Below are 22,380 nucleotides of genomic sequence, written 5' to 3' on the forward strand. Positions count from 1 at the left end.
CTTTTTTGAGCTAGTTTTTCCTTTCTTTTTTTTTCTTTTTTTTTTTTTTTATCTCCTGTGAAAATACTAAATCAATACTAAACTACTGCAACTCTCATTGTCGTTGACCATTAGCATAGGACGATTCGTGCATATGTGCTGTCCTCGTTCTGTGCTTTGGTTAGAAAGGCATGTTTGGCACCACTTTGACAGTTTTGTACAGGTTGTTCTGCATGGTTAACATTTCCTTGTCTCCATGTTATTACAATTATTTTGTACAATTTCAACATAATTTTCTTTTCTTTTTTCTAATTTCCTGAATCATTGCTTTTCTTATCACATCTGTCTACATTTATGTAACTTGTTTGCATGCCCGTATTATCTCTTTTATTGTTTTCCTCAGTTGTTGATCACAACCAGATATTTTTCTCCTTTTTTGTTGAGGAGTTTCTGGCACTCAAAGCTGCCATTCTATTCGTGGACTTGTTAAGATTTCAATATGTGGCTAAGAGAAAGGCACGTAGCCTTTTCACTATCATCTTTTAATAACGTATTAAAAGATAGAACCAGAAAGTGCTAAAATGAGAAAAGCAGAGCATTATTTTGAATATGTGGCCCATTGCATCGATGATCAAGCTGTGGTGTTATAGAGGGAGATTGATTAGTGCATAATGGAAGGGCGTGGTTGGTGATGATTGGAAGATTAATTTGACCGAATTTTGTGTTTATTTGTTAAACCAAAGAAGAATCATCCATCGTTTAATTCGTTAAAAGGAATTTCTACCCAATTGATGGGTCGAGACATGTAATTACGAGTGAATAATATTATACATTATACTTTCATTTCATTTTTTTTATTATATAAGATGTGATACATTAAATAATAAAAAATTATAGAACGAAAAAATATATGATGGTGATAAATATAACCCATCTTACACCATTATGAGCAATGTTATTTTTTGTTTTGGGTTTTGCTATTATTTGTCTTGATACAGCATATTTTTGAGTAATTTTATAATTCAATCATTTAAATAAAATAAAAAATCATATGAATCTCTATGATTAGAGATTGAGGAAATAAAAAATGAGAAGAAAATATTATAGATTATAAGTACAAGATCAATAACAAATTATGAGACGAATAGCTGTAGACTGTCTGTTGGGTGAGGAATACGAAGGCAAGAATAATATTTATTATTATTTTCTTTCCTTTGTTTTCCTCAGTAAGTGGGGTAAAGTACGCAAAAAGGCAAAGTTGAGAGTTGTCTCTTTTGCGATCATTTTTTAATATTTTTTTTTTATTATTAAAAACCTACACAATCTTTTATTATTCACATAATCTTCCCACATTATATTTTTTTTAATTTTTATTATTTTTTTATCAAATAATTAATATATAAATAATAAATAGAAGAATTAAATTAGTTTAAGAAGAAAAAAAACTCAAAAAAAATTAAAATATTTAAAAACTTTAAAAAATATAATGTGGGGAGGTTGAGTATTGCTCTATTTTTTATACATTCTACTGATATAATTAATTATATCAATTTTTTAAAATAATGTTAGATATAATCATTTTTATATATTATTTACGTACTCTATTAATGTGATTAGTTATATTAGTTATTTTATTTAAAAAAAAAAGTGACGCAGTTAATCACATTAATAGAATATGTAAGAAATACATAAAAATAACTACAAGTAGAATTTTTTAGTTTTTTAAACTCAATCAAACATATTAATAAAATATATAAAAATAATTACACTTAAAATTTTTAATATAAAAAGAGAAATAATATTTATAGTTGTGATTATCTAAATGCCGTGCAGTTTTTTTAAAAAAATAAATTAATATAAAATTTATATAAAAAAATTAATTTTTTAATCATAAATTTTATTTTATTTTTAAATAATTATGTAATATTTATATATTTAATAATTATATGTAAAATTATTCGTATAAAAAAACGTTTGATATTAGCTGGCTTCTTCTGTTCACGATTGTGATGGGCTTAATAGGTTTCAAAGATCCAGATGGGACGTTTTTGTTTTTTCAAGGATTTGGGCTCAACTTTCAGACCTGTATCCAGATAGACTTTGATATGAGTTTAAATTTTTCGCTGTCTTGTGAGGTTTCCTTACTGTTTACTTCAATAAATTGGAAAGCAGACGAGGGATTGTATCTGGACGAATATGATCAGAAAGTTCCTGGTGATATATATTTTCCTTTCCTTGCACTTTCTGGCAGCAGTTTTTAGGACTACAGCTTTCGGCCTAATCCAAAAAATGATGATGGGCTGTCAATGCGGGTCTGCTTCAGATTTCCATGCAGCTTGTTCCCCATGGCGCTAGCTTGATCGAACCCACCTTGACTCCATTGACATCATCATGATGAAATTAATCCTAATAAATTTTGGCCAGGCGCATGCATAATAAATATAATGAATTTGTTTCCTCCTTGGCCTTGTCCATATATTTTTTATTTTATAATTCTTCTTTTTCAAAATATAATAATAATAATAATAAAATGATTGCTTAATTTTCTAGTTAACATGCTTCACATGACATAAGACATGGACACGAATTAATTACAATTTATATATCTCTTTAGTATTAATTACTAGCCATGTATATAATAAGGTTTTAAAAGATAGAACCAGAGAGTGCTAAAATGAGAAAAGCAGAGCATTATCTTGAATTTGTGGCTAATTCCATCAATGATCAATCTGTGGTGTTGTAGAGGGAGATTGATTAGTGCATAATGGAAGGGCGTGGTTGATTAATTTGACCTAATTTTGTGTTTATCTGTTAAACCAAAGAAGACAAGGTTTCCACTTCATCATCCATGTTTAATTCGCTTTAGGAATTTATGCCCATTTGATAGGTTGAGAAATATAATTATGAGTGAGTAATACTATACACTATACTCTCATCTCATTCGTATTTTATTATGTAAGATGTGACATATTTATTATTATTAGATGATAAAAAAATTATCTAATAAAAAATTATATAATGATGATAAATGTAACATATTTTATACACTATTATGAACAGTGTTATTTTTTGTTTTGGATTTTGCTATTATTAGTCTTGATACAGCATATTTTCGAGTAATTTTATAATTCAGTTATTTAAATAAAAAAATCATATGAATCCATATGATTAGAGATTGAGGAAATAAAAAAATGAGAAAAAAATATTATAAATCATAAAGTATAAGATCAATAACAAATTATGAGACGAATAGCTGTGAACTGTCTGTTGGGTGAGGAATACGAAGGAAAGAATAATATTCTTTTTTTAGTATTTTCTTTCTCTTGTTTTCCTTAGTATTCCTTACTAAGGAGGGTAAAGTACGCAAAAAGGCAAAGTTGAGAGTTGTCTTTTTTTTTTCTATCAATATAATACGTACAGTCATTTTTATATATTATTTATATATTCTATAATATAATTAATTACATTAATTTTTTTAAATTATCTTAAATATAATCATTTTTACATACTCTTTACGTATTTTATTAATATAATTAGCTACATTAGTTATTTTATATTAAAAAAATAATACCGTTAATCACATTAATAAAATATTTAAAAAATATATAAAAATAATTATAAATAAAAATTTTTATTTTTTTTTAATACGTAATTAACCACGTTAATAAAAAATATAAAAAAATATTCTACATAAAATTTTTAATATAAAAAAAAGTTTGACAATAGCTGCTTCTGCTGTTGATGAGCTTAATAGGTTTCAAGACCCAGATAGGACGTTTTTGTTTTTCCAAGGATTTTGGCTCAAGTTTCAGACCTACAGATAGACTTTGACATGAGTTTAAATTTTAGATCTTTGAAATTCTAAAATAGGTCACTTGATAAAATCTTTTCAACTTATTAAATTTCGTAACGATATAAGATATTCATTAATTTTTACCCTCTCCCTTATTTGCTTATGCAAAAAAGCTAATGTGAAAGCTCGAAAAAATAATATAAGGGAAAATGATATGTTGGAGAAATGTGTGTGACAAGCTAATAGGAATGCATCTTTAATAAGCGATTGCGAATGCGACCCTGTATCTATTCGTGCTTATTTGAACTTACACTAGTTGCACTTGAGTTCATATTACCCTAATTATATAATAATTTTGATCATAATGCAGCCAGTGGCAGAATCAATAATTGTGTTGAGGGGCCAAATTTTCTATTGTATGACACATTTATATAAAAAGTAATGCTAAATATATAGTGTGCAAATTCTACACATTCTTTTTGAGAAAAATAATAGAGTCCAAAATAATTTTTTTCATGTGAATATTAGATTTATCTACTTTTTTCAAATGGAGTAGGCAGGACTTGCACATAGTCCTAAGATTGCAAACATCAATTCTCTTATATAAATTAAAAAGAGATTAAAAATTATAAAAAAAAGAGAACTACAAAGTATTTTTCATATAGATCATCGATCTTAAATAATTTTTTTTATATTTTCACTTTGAATTCCATATTAAAAAATACAAATTGTATAACAAAAAATTTCGAGATTCATATTAATAAGTTTATTATTTCTCTTAAATTTAATTTTAATTTTAATTTTAGAAAAATCACATCCTTGAAAATGGATAATATATAGAAATTAAACAAAATCTTGAGACTATAAAAAAAAAAGGTTAGAGAGAGAGACATTTTTAGGTATATTAAAATTTTTTAAAAAATAATTAAAGAATATATAAAAATTATAATTTTTTGAGGGATCATTTTCTATATTTATCGGATTATATTATTATATATATGCATAAAATCTAAGAATTATTATATGATTTAAAAAAGTTTTGTGGGCCCCTTGGTACAACTGGCTCCGCCACTGAATGCGGCTGTATATATACTACAATAATAGAGTTTTAATTATTTAGCAAGATATGGTAGTTAACTGGAAAAATAGGGTGACTACCCATGGATCCACCATAAAAATTGATATAATTACCGATTCATTTTGCAATAATATGATATATATATGATTTCTTTTTATCTCTTTCCATTCTCCTCCATTACTTTGGAGGAGGGCTGGCTTTCTTTAGTATTTTACATTTTGTAGATCATATCACATAATTAATTACCATGAAATGAATTGTTGCCAGTGGTTCAATTTTAACTCGAGACAACAAAATTGCAAAAACTAGTTTTTCAATTTTGAAGTTTTTTCACACAACTGTTTGGGTTTCTTTTTCTCGAGGTAGGTGGTTTGACTCTTTTTTTTCTTTTTTATTCTTTAACTTTTTTTTATAGGGAGAATGATCGAGATTGATAGATTTAAATGTGAAAGAGAAGATTATTCAGTGTCGGTATGTCTCTCCCGTATTTAACTGATAAAGATGCTTATAATTTCCTAGATGCATTTTTCCAAGTAGGTGGCCCACAACCCCTCACAGGCACCAATTCTTCTACCCAAACCATTTACAATCCAACTAGCTATCTGGGAATTACCAGCAAATCTGTCCATGTCTAGTAGCTAGGGTCGTAAAGAGAAAGCATGCTCATAAAAGCCATGCAAGCACTTTACAAGACCAAGAAGGTTTAATTATAGACTACTTCAAGATCAGCTTCAACAAAAATGATGATCACAATGCAAACAAAACAATTCAAACTCTGAAATCTTAACAAATTTCTCTACATCATCTCTAAAAGTGGGACCATTGGCATATTATGCATGCAGCATAGGAAAGGGAATCAAACAAAACAATGTATTAATATATGCCAAGCAAAGGATCTTGGTATTGCCTTTTTACTGCAGCTAGCATATTATAATGAGAAAAAAGGTGCATGAAATTGGACTGACAGGAATCAAGCAAACACGATGGTTTCTGATCATAACCATTATCAAAGGACGTACATTAATTTGAAATAAAGGGGCCTTAATTCAGACAAAGTCATCGGTCCTCACCGAAAGAGACTCTGATGATGATAAAAAGTATATATAAATTTTGCATACAAATCACACACAGTACTAAAAGCTTCTCTAACTAGAAATTAAGTGGGAATACATGAATTCAATGCATATCTTATTTTTTGGGACAATTGGTGCTTTCACGCGACATGAAAATAGAAGTCTCGATTCACATTCAATTTCAACTACTGGGCATTAATTAAATTTGTCTTGTGTTTTCATTTTAGTCCTAACTGTCAACCTTAATCTATGCATGCGTTGATTGCTATGTTATGGGCATGCACCAATAATTGCCACTTAATTTATCATCTAGGAATCCAAAGTTTACACTATTCCCTACCAACATATAAAAGCAATGAGTTTTGCAGATTGATCATCTATCTCTTCAAATTTTAGATCAAAGTAAAGTATGGATATATATATATATATATAAAATCCCTAGAAATTATTAAGGTAGGTTTGGCAAGTGAGATGAGACACAAAATTCTCGTTTCATCACATCTCATCTTATCTCATCATTATAAGTTTTTCAAATTCTCACACAAAATATAATAAACAATTCAATCTTTTTAAATCTCAAAATAATAATAATATTAAAAAATAATATTTTAAATTTTTATCTAAATCTAAAAATCCTAGTCTCACTATCCAAACCTACCTAACTTTCAGAAAACTTATATACCTTGAAAATATATGAAAACTCAATCCCATGCATGCATCAACTTAACAAATTAGGCCGAAATCTTACAATTCTTATAACTATTATTTCTAAAATTAAACCAAATAAATTATTTAGATTTTGTTGCATGATTATTATATGGGTGGTGCTAGTGTGCCACCTAACTTTGACTTCTGGTTATATCCATTAATACAAATTTTTCTTTTTCTTTTTTACTTTTTTACATTTTTTTAACATATTTAAATATTTTTAAAAAATAAAAAAATACATCAATATACTAAAATTTACTTCCTTAATCATTAAGTAAAGAAAAAATTTTTTAAAAAAACATATATGAACAATCAAAATGAGGAAACATACTAATATTTTCCTTATATATTATATATATATTTGGTATGCCTAATCTCAAATTTTGAAATATTCTACTAACTAGCTAGCTGAATAAAGGTTTATGAAAACTCGAGACAATATTCTCTAGATCTTTTTTAAAGGTAAAAATCGATTAATTAAATACCATAAATTAAAAATTAAGACTATAAACAAGGAAAATTAAATATAAATAAAGAAAAACCATATTATATATTGACTTGACTTCTGGGGTTGAAGGGAACAAGGGAGAGAATCGCTGTCTTGTGAAGTTTCCTTGCTGTTTACTTCAATAAATTGGAAAGCAGATGAGGGATTGTATCTGGATGAACATGATGAGAAAGTCAATTCCTCGTGATATATATCTTCCTTGCACTTTCTGGCAGCAGTTTTTAGGACCACAGCTTTCGGCCTTATCCAAAAAATCATGATGATGGACGGTCAATGCGGGTCTGCTTAATTCAGAGGATTTCCATGCACCTTGTTACTCATGGCGCTAGCTTGATCGAACCCAACTTGAATCCATTGACATCATCATGATGAAATTAATCCAAATAAATTTTGGGTAATTTATATATATATATATAATTAATTAGTTTTTCTTTAGGCCAGGCACATGCATAATATATATAATGAATTTGTTTCCTCCTTGGCCTTGTCCCTATATTTTTTATTTTATAATTCTTCTTTTCCAAAATATAATAATAATAATAATAATAATAATAAAATGATTGCTTAATTTTCTAGTTAACATGCTTCACATGACATACGACATGGACACGAATTAAGTACAATGTATATCTCTTTAGTATTAATTACTAGCCATGTATATAATATTCCAAAGGCATTTATATCTTCCTATATATATATATATATATATATATCATGTGTATGGTCAATGGTCATTCAACGACCTGTATATAATAATTCCAATAATGACAAGGATACCAACCAATAGCTAATTTTTCGACTAAAATACCATGCAATATTGGTAATATTTAAAGTCCACAAAACAAAAAATAAGAAAAAGTTGAAGCCCCACATTGGGAGAGAGAGATCATCTAGCTAGATAGAGGTGGCTGGATCAATATTTCATGTTTTATATTGACCAAGATATCATCATCGAGTGCATGCATGCATGGTTTTCATTTTATAGAAAAAAGAAGGTTTAAATATTACTAGCTTGTAAGAATAATGCATAATTGTAATTTTTTGTGCTTCTTTTTTTATCCCAATACTGTTTATTTGAGGCTGATTCTATACCAAAAGTACATAGATCGACTAGCTAACAAAGTGTACATATGATGATCAACTATCCAAATATGGCTTATTTTGGTTATACAGTTCAAACTATTTCATATTATCTCGTCTCATATAATTATTACAATCTTCTCAAACTCTCACATAAAATATAATAAATAATTCAATTTTTTTTAAATCTCAAAATAAATTTAATATTAAAAAATTATACTCTAACAATATTTTATTCAACTTTCAACTTTTATCTTATCTTATACGTATAACTGTAACCAAACGAGTCCTGTTAAAATTACCAGTAGTTGGAAAAAGTTACTAATTCCGTGGACATAATATATATGATATAGCTAGCTAGGTCATTAATTTGATTAAAAATGTAAACTTTTAATTAATTAATTTAAAACTATAGGTTTTCCTGTTTTTCTTCATCTTCTCTAAAATATTATATAAATATAATGATTAATCTGGTTGTTAGAAGAAAAAGTAATCTTATGACAATGAAATTGTTTAATTTGGATATATTAATAAAGGTATTACCTTTAATGATCCTGCCATTTACTAAAGTAGAGATTTATTCTTCTCCGGTCCCAATAAATTTAAAAAATAAAAAATAAAGCTAGTCCCACCGAAAATCCATGGATCCCGATAAATTAAGGATCTAGATAAAAAAAAATTTTTACTTAATAATTAAAAAAGTATTTTTTTAATAATATTGTGAATTTAAAAAATATATTTAAAGATATGAATAAAATAAATAAAAAATTTAAAAAATAACCAATTAGACTTGTCGAGAGCCATTATCGTGCTACGTCTCATTAAAAATAGAAGTTTGAAATTGTGTTTTCTTAACTTTTCTATCTCTAGCATTTAAATTTTCATGATCTTTCATTTTAAATTTTTCAGGATCTTTCTTATATAATTTTAAGAGAAGTGCTATAGTTATAAAAAAATTTCACAAAAATAAATTTATAAACTAGCATAGTTTTATATGATATATTATATTTATTTTACAATAAAAGTAATTTTATAATCTAATAAACCACGTAAAATCATGTCAGTTTGTGAATTTATTTTTATAAAATCTCTTTATAGTTAAAACATTTCTTTACTTTCAATAGAAAAAAGATACAAAATCATTCTTCATGTAATTCCAATTAGTTTTCAAGAAATTGAAAATGCAAAAAGCTATTATATAATATAATGTTCAATTCCCAAATATATATACATCTCAAAAATATCTCAGGAAAAATTGTCTCAAATAATTAAACTTACTAGAAAAAATAAACTTTATTATGATTGCCATGGTAAAACGCTTAAATTCAAGAGGAAAAAAAATTATCAGGTGGAAAGTTAATTTTCATATATACACAAATAGAAAAGCTGAGAGCAGCGTCATGATCAGAGCTTTTCTTGTCGATAATATTGTTAGGAAAATGATTTACACACAATATTTTTTATAATACTTTATACAAGTACTATATTTTAAATGAATGGCATTTTTATAAAACACCTTATAAAAATAACATTATTTTACAAAAATATTCACATCTTACAACATTGTTGTAAAATATATTATGAAAATATGTTATGTATATATCATTACTCTATTGCCAATACACAACAGTACTGATCCCAATTCAATTAGCCATCGATATCAGCCTATCATTAAAGGAAGAAATCAATGCATTGATAAATATTATACTCATCATTGTTTTAAGAGTTATGTTAATTACAGTCATTATTATTATTATTTTTATATTTATTATACACTCTACTAATTTGACTGGTCAAAATAATTATTTTATATTAAAAAAATAAAACAGTCAATCACATTAATAAAATATATAAAAAGTACGTAAAAGTAACTGCGCATAGAAATTTTATTCTTTTAAACCTTCCATATATATATTATAATTGATTTTTTATTTTTTTGTTTTAATTTTGCTAAACTTCAAAAATAAAAAATCAACTCATTATCTATATATTATAGATTTAATAAATAGAAAATAAAAAATTTACATAATGTATACTGTAGAGATGATGAAGATTTATCTTAATTAATTTACCGGCGGTCCCAGAAAACGATGCCATAACACGATCTACGTCATCAGGCCAACGTCATCAAACATCATCTGATGTGACACGTGTAAAAGAACATTCGCTGTATTCTCCACGAAAGTGCGTATGAAGGAGCTGAAACGAATATAAACATATTTATATATTATATAAATATATATAGTCATATAATTAATAATAAATAAATCTATATATTGGAAGCTTGCCTAACAAACATATCCGGTCCTAGTCTTTACACTTCTTCCATTCTCACGACCATGTATCTCTCTAGCTCTGGCTCTGTGGAAATGGATGATCATTACCCTCATGAAAACCCTAATCTTAAACCTAGTTATAATTACACACATCTAACCGATGGTACTACTGCTATTACAGATCCTTTGTCCTTGGATTTCGAGTCGTTGCAGTATCTGATGCTTGCTGATCATGGGATTCATGACCAGTACGATTCGACGCCGCAAATTAGACAGGCATCATCGGAAAACATGATCATGACTGAGGAGGGCTCGGTCGAATCCCTCGCCGGTGCAACATCAAGAAATAATTGCATGCAAGTGAAACCCCTTTTCTTTTTCATTTGAAAAAAATGTTGTTTTTTTTTTTTTTTTTTTCTAAAATTGTTGTGGAAGATGCAGAAATATTGAGGTGAAGAAGGCGGAGAAGATGGGTGTGGGTCATCGAGTTGCGTTTAGAACCAAATCGGAGCAGGAGGTGATGGACGATGGATACAAGTGGAGGAAGTACGGAAAGAAGTCTGTCAAGAGCAGCCCAAACCCGAGGTAATTGATTCCTATATATATTAAATTCCCAACTTGGGATACTGATTATTATTATTAGATCTTTTCTTTTTTGATTTTTGTATGATATTATAAATGCTTAAGATAGTGAAAGATTTGGATCATGAAATGATGACCATGTGGTGCGTAAATAATCATAAACTGATCTCCTAATTCCAGAAGAATATCAAAAGATCATCATGAGCTTCCACCAATTATTATATATATATAGTTGTATTTTTCATGTTATCTAGTGTTTGCATGGAGTTAGAACCAGTGGATCCCATGGCGTTAGAACCAGTGGATCCCATGGCTTTGCTAGCTGATCTATGGATCATGTGTGCAATTTTGGCTTGTTAGGCTCACTACAGAACCTCTCTCTCTCTCTCTCTCTCTCTCTCTCTCTCTCTCAGAGCTAGCTCTCTCTTCCACGGTGATGATCATCAAATTTGATAATAGAAGAACTAATCTGAGTTTCTTTTTTTAACTAATATCGGATTATATAACATATATATACATATATTATAAAGATGTGCTAATTTCTTCTTTTATATATACATAATATAAGTAATTTCTTAATTAGTGTTCATGAACTACTACTAGCTAGTAGTCTTGGTAATCGTCATTGTGGACTGGAGACATCAGTCACTGTAAAAAGTAGAGGGAAGGAGCACTAGAAAAAGAATAATTACATTTATCATCCTCACACACACTAAATATATTTTATTTTTTTATAATAAATATGTAGTGTATGGATGATAATTAGTAGAACAATTGAATTAGTTTAATAAGAATAAAATAAAATAATAATATTAAAATACATAAAATATGTGGTGTGGAATGATGAGTAGCCCATCTGATATTGAAGTTGCAAGCCATTAAGTACATACAAATAAATAAAAATAATGAGTGGGAATTGAATGGTGTGAGGAAGGGAAATTATATATATATATATATATATATTGAATGGATCATGAAGGGAGAAACTGAGGCCATCATAATAAATTGAGGAGGTACAAGTACTATATATAATTGAGAAGTAACTACATACATAAAAGGAATCTTATAAATGTTAATTTACAATCTAATGGCCCTAAATCTCTTTGTAGACAAAATATTTCTCTATATAATTTCATTCAAATATATATATATATCATAATTAATTATATCATATCGTGTGTGTGTAATGGTACTTTCCATTATGCCTAAAGATCATTTAATTGGATTACAAATGAAATGTGCCTTTTTAATTAGGTATTGATTTGGGTATTAATTAACATTATATATGTTTTCCATTTAAACTAATTAATTGAGATTGATGGATGGTTAAAAAACAGGAATTATTACAAATGTTCAAGCGGAGGATGCAACGTGAAGAAGAGGGTGGAGAGGGAGAGAGAAGACCCAAGCTACGTGATCACTACATACGAGGGAGTTCACAACCATGACTCCCCCTCTGATCTGCTCTATTACCCCCACACGCCTCATACGCTCTCGTCTGCCTGGACTCATTTGCAACCTACTACTCATTACAATAATAATAATAATTCCTCTCGCTCGTCTTCTTCCTCCTGATGATCTGCACCATTCACGTTGCAAAGAATTGAAGCAGTAGCTAAAGTACTTAGATGATCAGATGGATAAAGGGTGGGCCGGGGGCGCCTCTATAGGATCGATTTGGAAGGATTTACAGCCATTTTGTTACTGTGTTGGAAGTAGGCTGTCCATATGCATTTGGGCTCCAATCTTACGAATTGCATGAGATATTGGGCCTTCTCTCAGCTTCAAGTTTGTGGGTATGCCACACGACTTGGACAGCAGACTGTGTCCCTTGCTCAGCATCATTATCGGTTTCTCATGATCACATATATCGAAGTTATGACAGCCACACAAACAAATGTGCTACACCAGAAGCTCTTTTTAAGTTTTTATGCGTAAAGTAGATTCTATGACATTTATTATTTATCTAACATTGTCTAGAATATTTATAAATACAATAATAAATGGTGTAGGACTCGCTTGATGTCTCGTTTTCTCTCCCACTTGAGGTCTCAAGTTTTTTTTTTTTTTTTATAAGAAAAGAATTGCTTTTATTAAAAGCTCCTTATAATAATATTGAATGAATATACGGAGGGTATTCCTCAATCTCAAGTACTATATATATCCTCAAATATTCCAGCACTTTTTGCTAAAGCATGAGTTACTTTATGAGAAATACTTTTTGCAGTCGGCGTGTAGTCGGCTGTAAAAAATTGAATTAATACGGGACCTACATGAAAAAAAAAATATTTTTTTACTAACAGCTATCTTGATTTCTGTATGAACTGAATTAAATATGAACAGATATCTTTGGAGTCGTAGTAGACTGCCGATGCATGATATGCTTGATATGAAAAATAAAGAAATAATGAAACTAAAACTGAAGGAAAATGAAATAACAGAGTTTGAAGATAAATGACAAGAATTTAAATATGAACAGATATCTTTGGAGTCGTAGTAGACTGCCGATGCATGATATGCTTGATATGAAAAATAAAGAAATAATGAAACTAAAACTTTCAAATATTATTAATTGAAAGTAGATATTTAAACAAACTTACACAAACTTAAAATAAAGAGAAGAAGAGAAGGAAGGTGAATTTGGCTTGTATGGGAAGCAGTTCTTGCTGAAGGTGAGTTCGGCTAGAAAGTTCTGCCCTTTCCAATAAAACGAAGAGCCCTTTTATAGATGAAGGAAGCTCTTTTACAATCAAAGGATCCCATAAATCACGGGATGAACAGTAAAAGTGAACAGTGACTTTTTTTACTATTCACTTTTCAGAAAGCATGCACTCGTCGAAAGTGGTCTTGTCTTCTTTCACCGAAAGTGCAATATTCTTTCTTGCACTCCAAGCACCGAAAGCATCTTTGTCTCAATGTGCTGTCTGATCGTGCCGAAAGCAAACTGAAATGACTAAAGCACCGAAAGCATTTCTGTCTTCAATGTGCTGTCCGTTTGTAATGATCGAAGCAAACTGAAATGACTAAAGCACCGAAAGCATTTCTGTCTTCAATGTGCTGTCCGTTTGTAATGATCGAAGCAAACTGAAATGACTAAAGCACCGAAAGCATTTCTGTCTTCAATGTGCTGTCCGTTTGTAATGGTCGAACCATCTTTCCACCCCCAAAAAGTTGAAACTCCGGGGTTGAGAAGAGGGCAGCCGTTTGGGCATGATTTAATTATCTCCCAGCCTAGGGGGATAGTGTTCCGAGTCATGTCCAAAAATGTTGCTGTATGGATCAGAGGCCGTCGACTCTGTTGACGAAGCTTCTGACTCTTTATCCGAACCTTCACTGTTGGAGGTCTGTTCAATGGACTTCTTCAACAGTTCAAGTTGTAAAAGTAAATCCTGCTTCTTCTGTTTTGGAGAAGAGGATGAAGCTGTAGAATTCTTCTTTTTGCCGGAAGGTGACTTTTTCTTCTGTTTTGATGAAGAATTCTTTGACCCTGAACCTGAAGCTTGATCACTTGAACCTGGAATGGTTGGATATATAATCAAAGCTTGATTTGGGGTGGGGGAAGGGAATTGTTGTTTATCCTTGAGGTTAGGAACAACAAGGGGAAAATCAGCTGAAATTCTTGAGACAATATCGTTAGTGTGAGGAAATTTATCCCACCACTTGACAAAATATTGTCGAATTAACATGTAATCTTTTTTAGTGTATTGCCATCTACAAATCCAAGGAGTTTTGTATTTGGCACAGAAATGGAGTAAGGGTGGGAGCAAGATGTCTCGTCCTTTCATTTTTGATACACTGGAAACAGTAAAATGTTTAATAGCCTTCTGAAGACTATCAGGAAACAAATCATCAATGGGGCCAAAGAAATGCCACCATTTTTGAAACCACAAAGGAAATGATTGCTTGCAGTTCTTGTTGAAATTGAAAAACTAAGAGTGCTGCATAGCTGGTGTTTGAAACAAAGGAAATCTTAACCAAGCTTCAATATAATCATAATAATTATACTGAGCATTAGAATCCTTGATTGTTTTGAAGGTAGATGGGTGGGTTTCCCATTCTTCTTCGGTTATGACTGAAATGATAAAACAGTTGTGAAAGATGACCCTTGCAGGATCAACTTTGCAGTAAATGGGTTTAACTGAAATGGAACCGGTGCCAACCAAAATTCCAAGATAGTAGCTGAGGTTTTTGTTTAGATCCTCAGGGATCCAATGGAAACCTCGGGGAAAATAATCAGAAGCAATCTGGAAGGGATCTGTTTTTACTGATTTCTCAATGTAAAACAGATTCTGAAACCAAGCTTTTAAGAAATATTCTGCCTTGTTGGCAGAGGGAAATCTGGGGTTTATCGTAGCTAAGGGACTCGCATACGCATCGTATGGAGTGACTAAGGTAGAAGCAAATGAACTGGGAGGAATTGGCCTAGGAACTTGTCCTAGACTGGTAAATCTATTGGCTATCTCCAGTGGGGAGGAAGCTATGGTTGATGCAGATGCTGGAGGCATAAGCATTGGTAAGACTGGTCTGGGAGGTGGTGAAGTAATCGGTGAAACCGGTTTCTTCTTCTTACTCATGTTTTCTGCAAGAATTCACGGGTAAGAAAATCAGGGATCGAATTATCAGAACCTTTGATAAATTCAATATCATAATCAAAAACACTTAAAATAGCTTGCCATCGTGCAAAAATCTGTTTTGATGCAATGTTTTTAACATCTTGTTCTAAAACAGTTTTAGCAGTTTTGCAATCAATGCGTAAAAGAAAATGCTGATTAAGCAAATCACTTTGAAATTTAGAAACACATAGTACTACTGACAAAATCTCTTTTTTAATAGTACTATAATTATGCTGTGCATGGTTCCAGGTTCCGGAATGGAAACGAACAATCTGTTCAGAAGAACCTGGTGAAACAACTTGTTTCAGGATGCCGCCATAGCCTGCGTCTGAGGCGTCAGTCTCGACAATTTTGAAGCTATTTGAAGTAGGAATCCCAAGACATGGAAGAGTTTTGACATGTGTCTTGATTTGTTTGACTACGTTGGTGTGAACATCAGTCCACGGAGAAAGATTAGAACGCAATCTCGCAAAGAGAGGGCGACATTGTTTTCTCATATCCTTGTAGAAATCTGAAATGTAATTTAAAGAACCAAGAAATCTTTGAAGTTGGTTTTTATCAAGAATGACATCAGGAAATTTGTCAGCAAATTCAATGGCTCTTTGGATGGGCCTGATTTTGCCTTCAAAGATGTCATAACCAAGGAATCTGATCTTGGTTTGAAATAGCTTAATCTTTTTCGCAGAAACAACAAGTCCATTTCTTTTGATGATCTCAAGAAACGTTCTGAGATGTTTCCAGTGTTCATCAATAGATTTGGAAAAAACAAGAACATCATCTATGTAGACGATGGTGAAATCAGTGAATGATAGGAAAATATCATTCATAATATTTTGGAATTCACTAGGAGCATTCTTCAGCCCAAATGGCATGACGTTCCACTCATAGTGACCGAATGGAGTAGTGAAAGCAGTCTTGTACCGGTCAGACTCCCTAATTTGGATTTGCCAAAATCCAGACTTAAGGTCAAACTTGGAGAAAATAATTGCATCACTCAATCTATGAACCAAGTCATTCTTGTTAGGAATGGGATACCTAATCCACTCTAACACCTTGTTCAAAGGTTTGTAATTAATGACTAAACGGGGTGTACCTCACTCAATCTCAGCATTTTTCTGAACATAAAAAGCTGCACATGACCAGGGTGACTTACTATGCCTGATGATATTTTTAGCAAGAAGATCCTGGATTTCTTTTTTGCAAAACTCCAAAGTTTCTCTATTCATTTGAATAGGTCTTGCTTTGGTTGGAATTAAGTTTTCAGAGAAATCTTTAACATAAGGTAAAGAAACAACATGTTTCTTCCTATGCCAGAAAGCATTAGGAAGTTCCGAGCAGACTTCATAAATCAAAGTTTTTTGAAAATCTTCGATTTTAGATCTAAGCAAGGAATCATGCAAATTATCAGAAACACGTTTGAATCTAATTTCTTGTTTAAGAAAATCTAAATGTTTTCTTTTTGCAGAGAGCAGAAACACAGATCTTCTAGCAGTATCACGTTCAAACTTAGAAGCAAATTTAAACTTAACTTTCTGTCCAAAGGGGTCAGTGGTGATCCCATCGGCTTCAGAAAGGAATGGATAAATCATGTTAAGAAAGGGCATACCAAGAATAACATCATGAGTCAAATTCTTAACAAGCACAGAAGGAATCTTAAAGCAGACATTGTCCTGGCAAATATGAGTTGTGTTCAACTCATAGCGAATCTTCATCTTAGATCCGTTTGCCGAGAATAAATTCTCTTCGGACTTTTCGAAATAGGAGGTAGGAACTAAGCCTTCTCGGATACAATTAAGATCCGCTCCTGAATCTATTAAAGCAACAACAGAGAATTTGTATTCATGATTAACAATTATTTCTACTAAACAAAACCATTTTTGCGGGACAGAACGGTGAATCAAACAACATTCCTTAGTTGGATTAGAGGGTTCAACATGGTCTGACTGGTTTGACTCATCACCAGAAGGACTTTCATGATCAAATTCTTTATCCAACTTTAAACATGCTAAATCTTGTTTAAAAGATGCATTTTCAGATTTGAGATTCTTGATCTCTTCTCTGAGTTCAGTAATCTCTCTTTTTACAAGAGATACTTCATGTTGTAAATCATTTAATGAAATATCTTTGGGTTTTTGTTTTTGAAAACGTCCCAAAGTTTCTTCAAAAGAAATCTTGCCCTTGGAAGTCGATGGTTCTTTTCGAGTCATCGTTTCCTTAAGCTTTCTGAGATATTTCTCTTTAAGCTCAGGGTCTTGAATTTGTGAGATAATCGAGAGGAGCATGTTTTCATGTTCCTGCTCTTTACTCAAAACAGTTCCTTGTTCTCTTCCTCCGTCTAAAACATTGATTGTTTTGACTTTAGAAGCACAACAGGAATCATTGCACCCAAACTTGATATTTGGTGAGTTACTATGATCAGAGTCTGAGTGGTAATCAGATCCACTTGAACTAAGTTCATCATCATCCGTGGATGTAGGAGATCCATGTTCGAGTAAACGAAACAGATCTTCTTGATCAACGGAATTGATATTTAACTCATTAAGCTTTTTCTTAAAACCTTGTGGCTTCTTTGTACACTTATTCGCATAGTGTCCAGGTTGGCCACAATTAAAACATGCTCCCTTTGCAGGGGCTTTTGAAACCTTTTTTTGAAATGGTTTCTTTCTTGAAACCGGTTTTGAAACAGATTTTTTATAAAACTCCTCACGGGATCTGTTATAGTTCCTGCGAGGTTTTGAAAACTTTTTAGAACTCTTTCTGCGCTGCACAGATGGAGCAATAGGAGGAAGGCCAAATTGTTCACAAAAGTTTCCCATCTCATATTTGGCTTTCTTTCTATCTTTCATCTGTTGGGCAATCATTCTTTGATCATTGCACATACTAATACCAAGTTTCTGAATAATACTTACAATATCACCGTAAGTATAATTATCATAATTCAGATAACCCGTAATATCAGTAAGTGAGTCCTTTACCTTAATGGCGAACAAACGAGGCAATCCATCAATGAACTTCTCTTTCCAGTAAGGTTTTTGAGAATCTTCTCTAAGCATAACACGAGACATAAAAACATCTTTATACCAACGATAATCAGACATTTTATTGCATCGTAAGTTATTCAGATAATCAGAAACTCTATTTGTGATGTTGGAAGGGGTTCCAACAAAATGTTTAACTATGGTAAAAATCAGGGTATTGACACCATCAGGAGACCCATGGGTTCCTTCCCTTCGGTCTTCCTCGGGTGGCAATATGGGTAAACCATCTGTGTCTCTTTTGATAGCAGAACGAATGGTTTCCCTATCCTCGGTAGTGAGATGTTTATCCCACCAAGAACGAAGCATCCCTGAAAATCCGCTGGTCAGGATATCAACAATCTCAGTCTGACTGAGTTTGTTGTTGTAGTAAGCAATAGCAACCATGGACATACGATTCAGAGTATTGAGAATTTCTTGCTCAGAGAATCCATCAATATTCCATTCATACATTTGGTCAGCAGATACGGAGAACTGAGAGTGTGAACCTCTCTCTTCGTACTGTAAATCAGGAGGTGTGGGTCTAGAATACCAGTTTTTCGTGAGACCTATTGGTTTAATGTCTCTCGAATATATCCTGGCAAGTTCGGGTTTTTCAACTTGAAGACCCTGAAATTCTTTTTCAAGTAAATCAATTTTCTGAACTAAGGAATTATCAGACAAAGAAACATCATCATCAGAATCATTCCAAGTATGCACAGAAAAAGAATCATCAAAACTAACCCCTGGGCCGTTTCTGTCAATAACAGAACATGAGGGTTTTTCTTGCTTAATTTCAGCAAGCATTTGATCAAGTTTAGCCATTGTATTGGTCACTCCAAAATGGATTTTTGACCTATCAGATGGTAGGACAATCAAAGGTTTTTCAATTGTTTTCTTTAAAGCAAGTTTTTCGAAAACAGGTTACCCGGCTATCATACACTTGATCTCGTAGGGCCTACCCGGCTCTTCGTTTTATAACTTTTTTTTATTCATGTAGGTTCCCTGAATATAAAAAAAAAAAATTATAATTTTTTTTATTCATTCCGTACAGCCGACTGCACGCCGACTGTATTTACCGACTGTACGTAGCAAAGCCCATCATCAATGATCATCCTTGCACTACTCAACTGCACCTTAGTAGTCTTGAGAGCATTAACCACTGTCATAGCATCACCTCGATCCTAATATGATCTGCTTAAGTCCCAGCTCAGTGCGAAGTATTGAAACTTGTAGTGCAGCGATGGTTTCTGATAGTAGAGCATCTGTTAATAAATCCCTATTTGCTCTTAGAGTTGCTGGAACTTTTCCTTCCCAATCACGTACTATCACTCCAATTCCAACTTTGCAATTAATTTTGTCAACAACTACGTCCCAATTTATTTTTTAAAATTCCTTTGGAGGAGTTGTCCCTTTCTTGTACGGGGTTGGTGATCATGGCTGCACATATAGAATTCTTTTGAACCATACTTCTATAGTCATCAAAGGCCTATTTGAATTGGTTCACCAGGGTACAAGGATGCAAGAACCTTGCATAAAAAATAAAAATAATAAAAAAACAAATGAATTTCTCCTTTACCAAATCTTCTAAGCTACCATTGCAAATTCTTCAAGTTCCTCATATGTCATGTAAATGAAAAAGTTGTTTAACACCTCTATAAAGGATTTCTCTTCAATTTTGCATTTTTGAATCCTCCGTGAACATTGGCCCTAGACATCTTGTGCTGATGTGCAACTCCAAAGGGCATGCTCTACCGTTTTGGTTTAATTAAGATAGATGGGGCAATTTGGGTTGTCGATTATTGAACCCAAGGTTTTAAACATCATATAACTCTACATCTACTTGTGAATTATCATGATAACAAACGAGTTCAAGTATAAAAGAGTCTCAAATCGTCTACAAAATAGAGTCAATGATATCAACAAATCAAGCACGAGCAATAAATGGAACAAGTTTACAAATAAAACTCTAAGAATATTTTTGTACATCTCTTTTAGAATTTGAAATAGGTTTAAAGCTAAAAAAGAATTCTCTCATGAAACATCGATTTGTATTTTTCACATGTACATGATCTATTTGAAGGTTTGAAATTTGAAATTTTGAAAAATGATTGATTGTCATTTTTCACATGTACATAATATGATTGAAAGTTTAAAATTTGAAAATTGAAAATTTGAAAGATGATTAATTATCATTTTTCCAATGTGCATGTTATATTTGAAAGTTTGAAAAATGATTCATACTCTTTTTGACATATACAAAAAGTAGAAGGTTTTGCTTGAAAATTTTATAATGTGATTGATATTATTTTTGTTTAAAGATTTTGAAAGGTGAATGATTCTTATTTGGAAATATGTAAAATAGTAGAAGATTTTGTATAAATTTTTTAAAAATGAATTATATTGTCTCTGACCATTACCAAATGAGAAATTCTACAAGAGAAATAGATTTTTGTGTCATCTAAATTCATTGCAAAAAACACAAAACGGGTTGATCTGTTAAGATACGATTGCTTAACGAGTCACAAACGGGTCAACCCATTATGATCTATTAAGAAAATTAAATTTACATTTTTATCCTTATACCTAAGTATAAATAAAAACTAAGAAATCCCTAATTTCCTAACCCACACCGTGCGCACACACACTCTCATCTTCACTCATGCCGCCCCCTCCCCAGTCCCCTTGATTCTTAGAAGAAGATTCTTGAATGATCCTTGAAAATCCCTACGGTGGTTTGTATAAAGTAACTAAAGAAGAGTAGAAGAAGAGCAACTGTGTTAGGGCTGTTCATCCGGGTTTCGGACCTGGTATCCGGGTATACCCAGCCCGGAATCCGGAGTCCAAATATGGACCGGGTTCCGGCCCGGATATACCCGGGTCATGACCCGGTTCGAAACCCGGATGAATCCGGGTTGTTATAACCCGAAAATCCGGGTATCGGGCTGTACCCGGTTTTTTTTTTTTTTTTTTTAAGGCTAATATACTACTAAATTTTGTTCCAAAAAAGATGTTGTAAAGCAATTTTTTTTTAAGAAAATCTAAAGCCTATATTCCATTACATTTGAAAAACATTTTTTTTTTAATACAGAAAACTTATTATCTTTTTAACTAAATGCATCTAAAAAATAGAAATTCAGTATTTATAATATAAAATGCATGCATCACATAGTACATCTCACTTCATATTACATTATTTGGTATTTAATTACATTACAAAATACAAAATTACAAGCTATTATCATTAGTTCAGTCATTAGTTCAAAGACCATGTGGAATGATCTCTTTGTGGGAATGACATGGGTCATGCCTAGAAAGGCTAGTGAATTCCCTAGCAAGTTGGAATGGTCTCCAAGGAAATCCACAGGTGACTATAATATAAACTTCTTTTATAAAACTTGCTACTTCTGCGAGGCGTTTCACATTATTTGCAGCTGCATCATGAATCGAGTAAACCTACAGCCAATGTCAATATTCAATAAAGCTAGCAAAATATATACCACATGTTAAGATGCAAGCCAACAGAAGGATATACTTACCCTGAACAAATATTCAAGCTGGTTTTTCAGTACAGAGTATTCAAACTGTAGTTTTTGCATACATGTCTTGAAAACAAGTACTCTAAAAAATATGGACTATGAATACTTACAGTGGATAATAGCGTACACTGTTTTGG

The 22,380-nt window shown here is 31.5% G+C and overlaps 1 protein-coding gene across 1 annotated transcript; it reads left to right on the top strand.

The window, feature by feature from the left end:
• Positions 1-10,503: 10,503 nt before the first annotated feature.
• On the top strand, positions 10,504-13,119 carry LOC122306748 (probable WRKY transcription factor 50). The gene is made up of 3 exons (XM_043119260.1): positions 10,504-10,851; positions 10,937-11,080; positions 12,415-13,119. Exons 1-3 carry the CDS (start codon positions 10,559-10,561, stop codon positions 12,650-12,652), a joined length of 675 nt encoding a protein of 224 aa, XP_042975194.1. The 5' UTR covers positions 10,504-10,558; the 3' UTR covers positions 12,653-13,119.
• The last annotated feature ends 9,261 nt before the right edge of the window (positions 13,120-22,380 follow it).

The sequence above is a fragment of the Carya illinoinensis genome, chromosome 4, assembly GCF_018687715.1.
Source record: "Carya illinoinensis cultivar Pawnee chromosome 4, C.illinoinensisPawnee_v1, whole genome shotgun sequence".
Classification (NCBI taxonomy): Eukaryota; Viridiplantae; Streptophyta; class Magnoliopsida; order Fagales; family Juglandaceae; genus Carya; species Carya illinoinensis.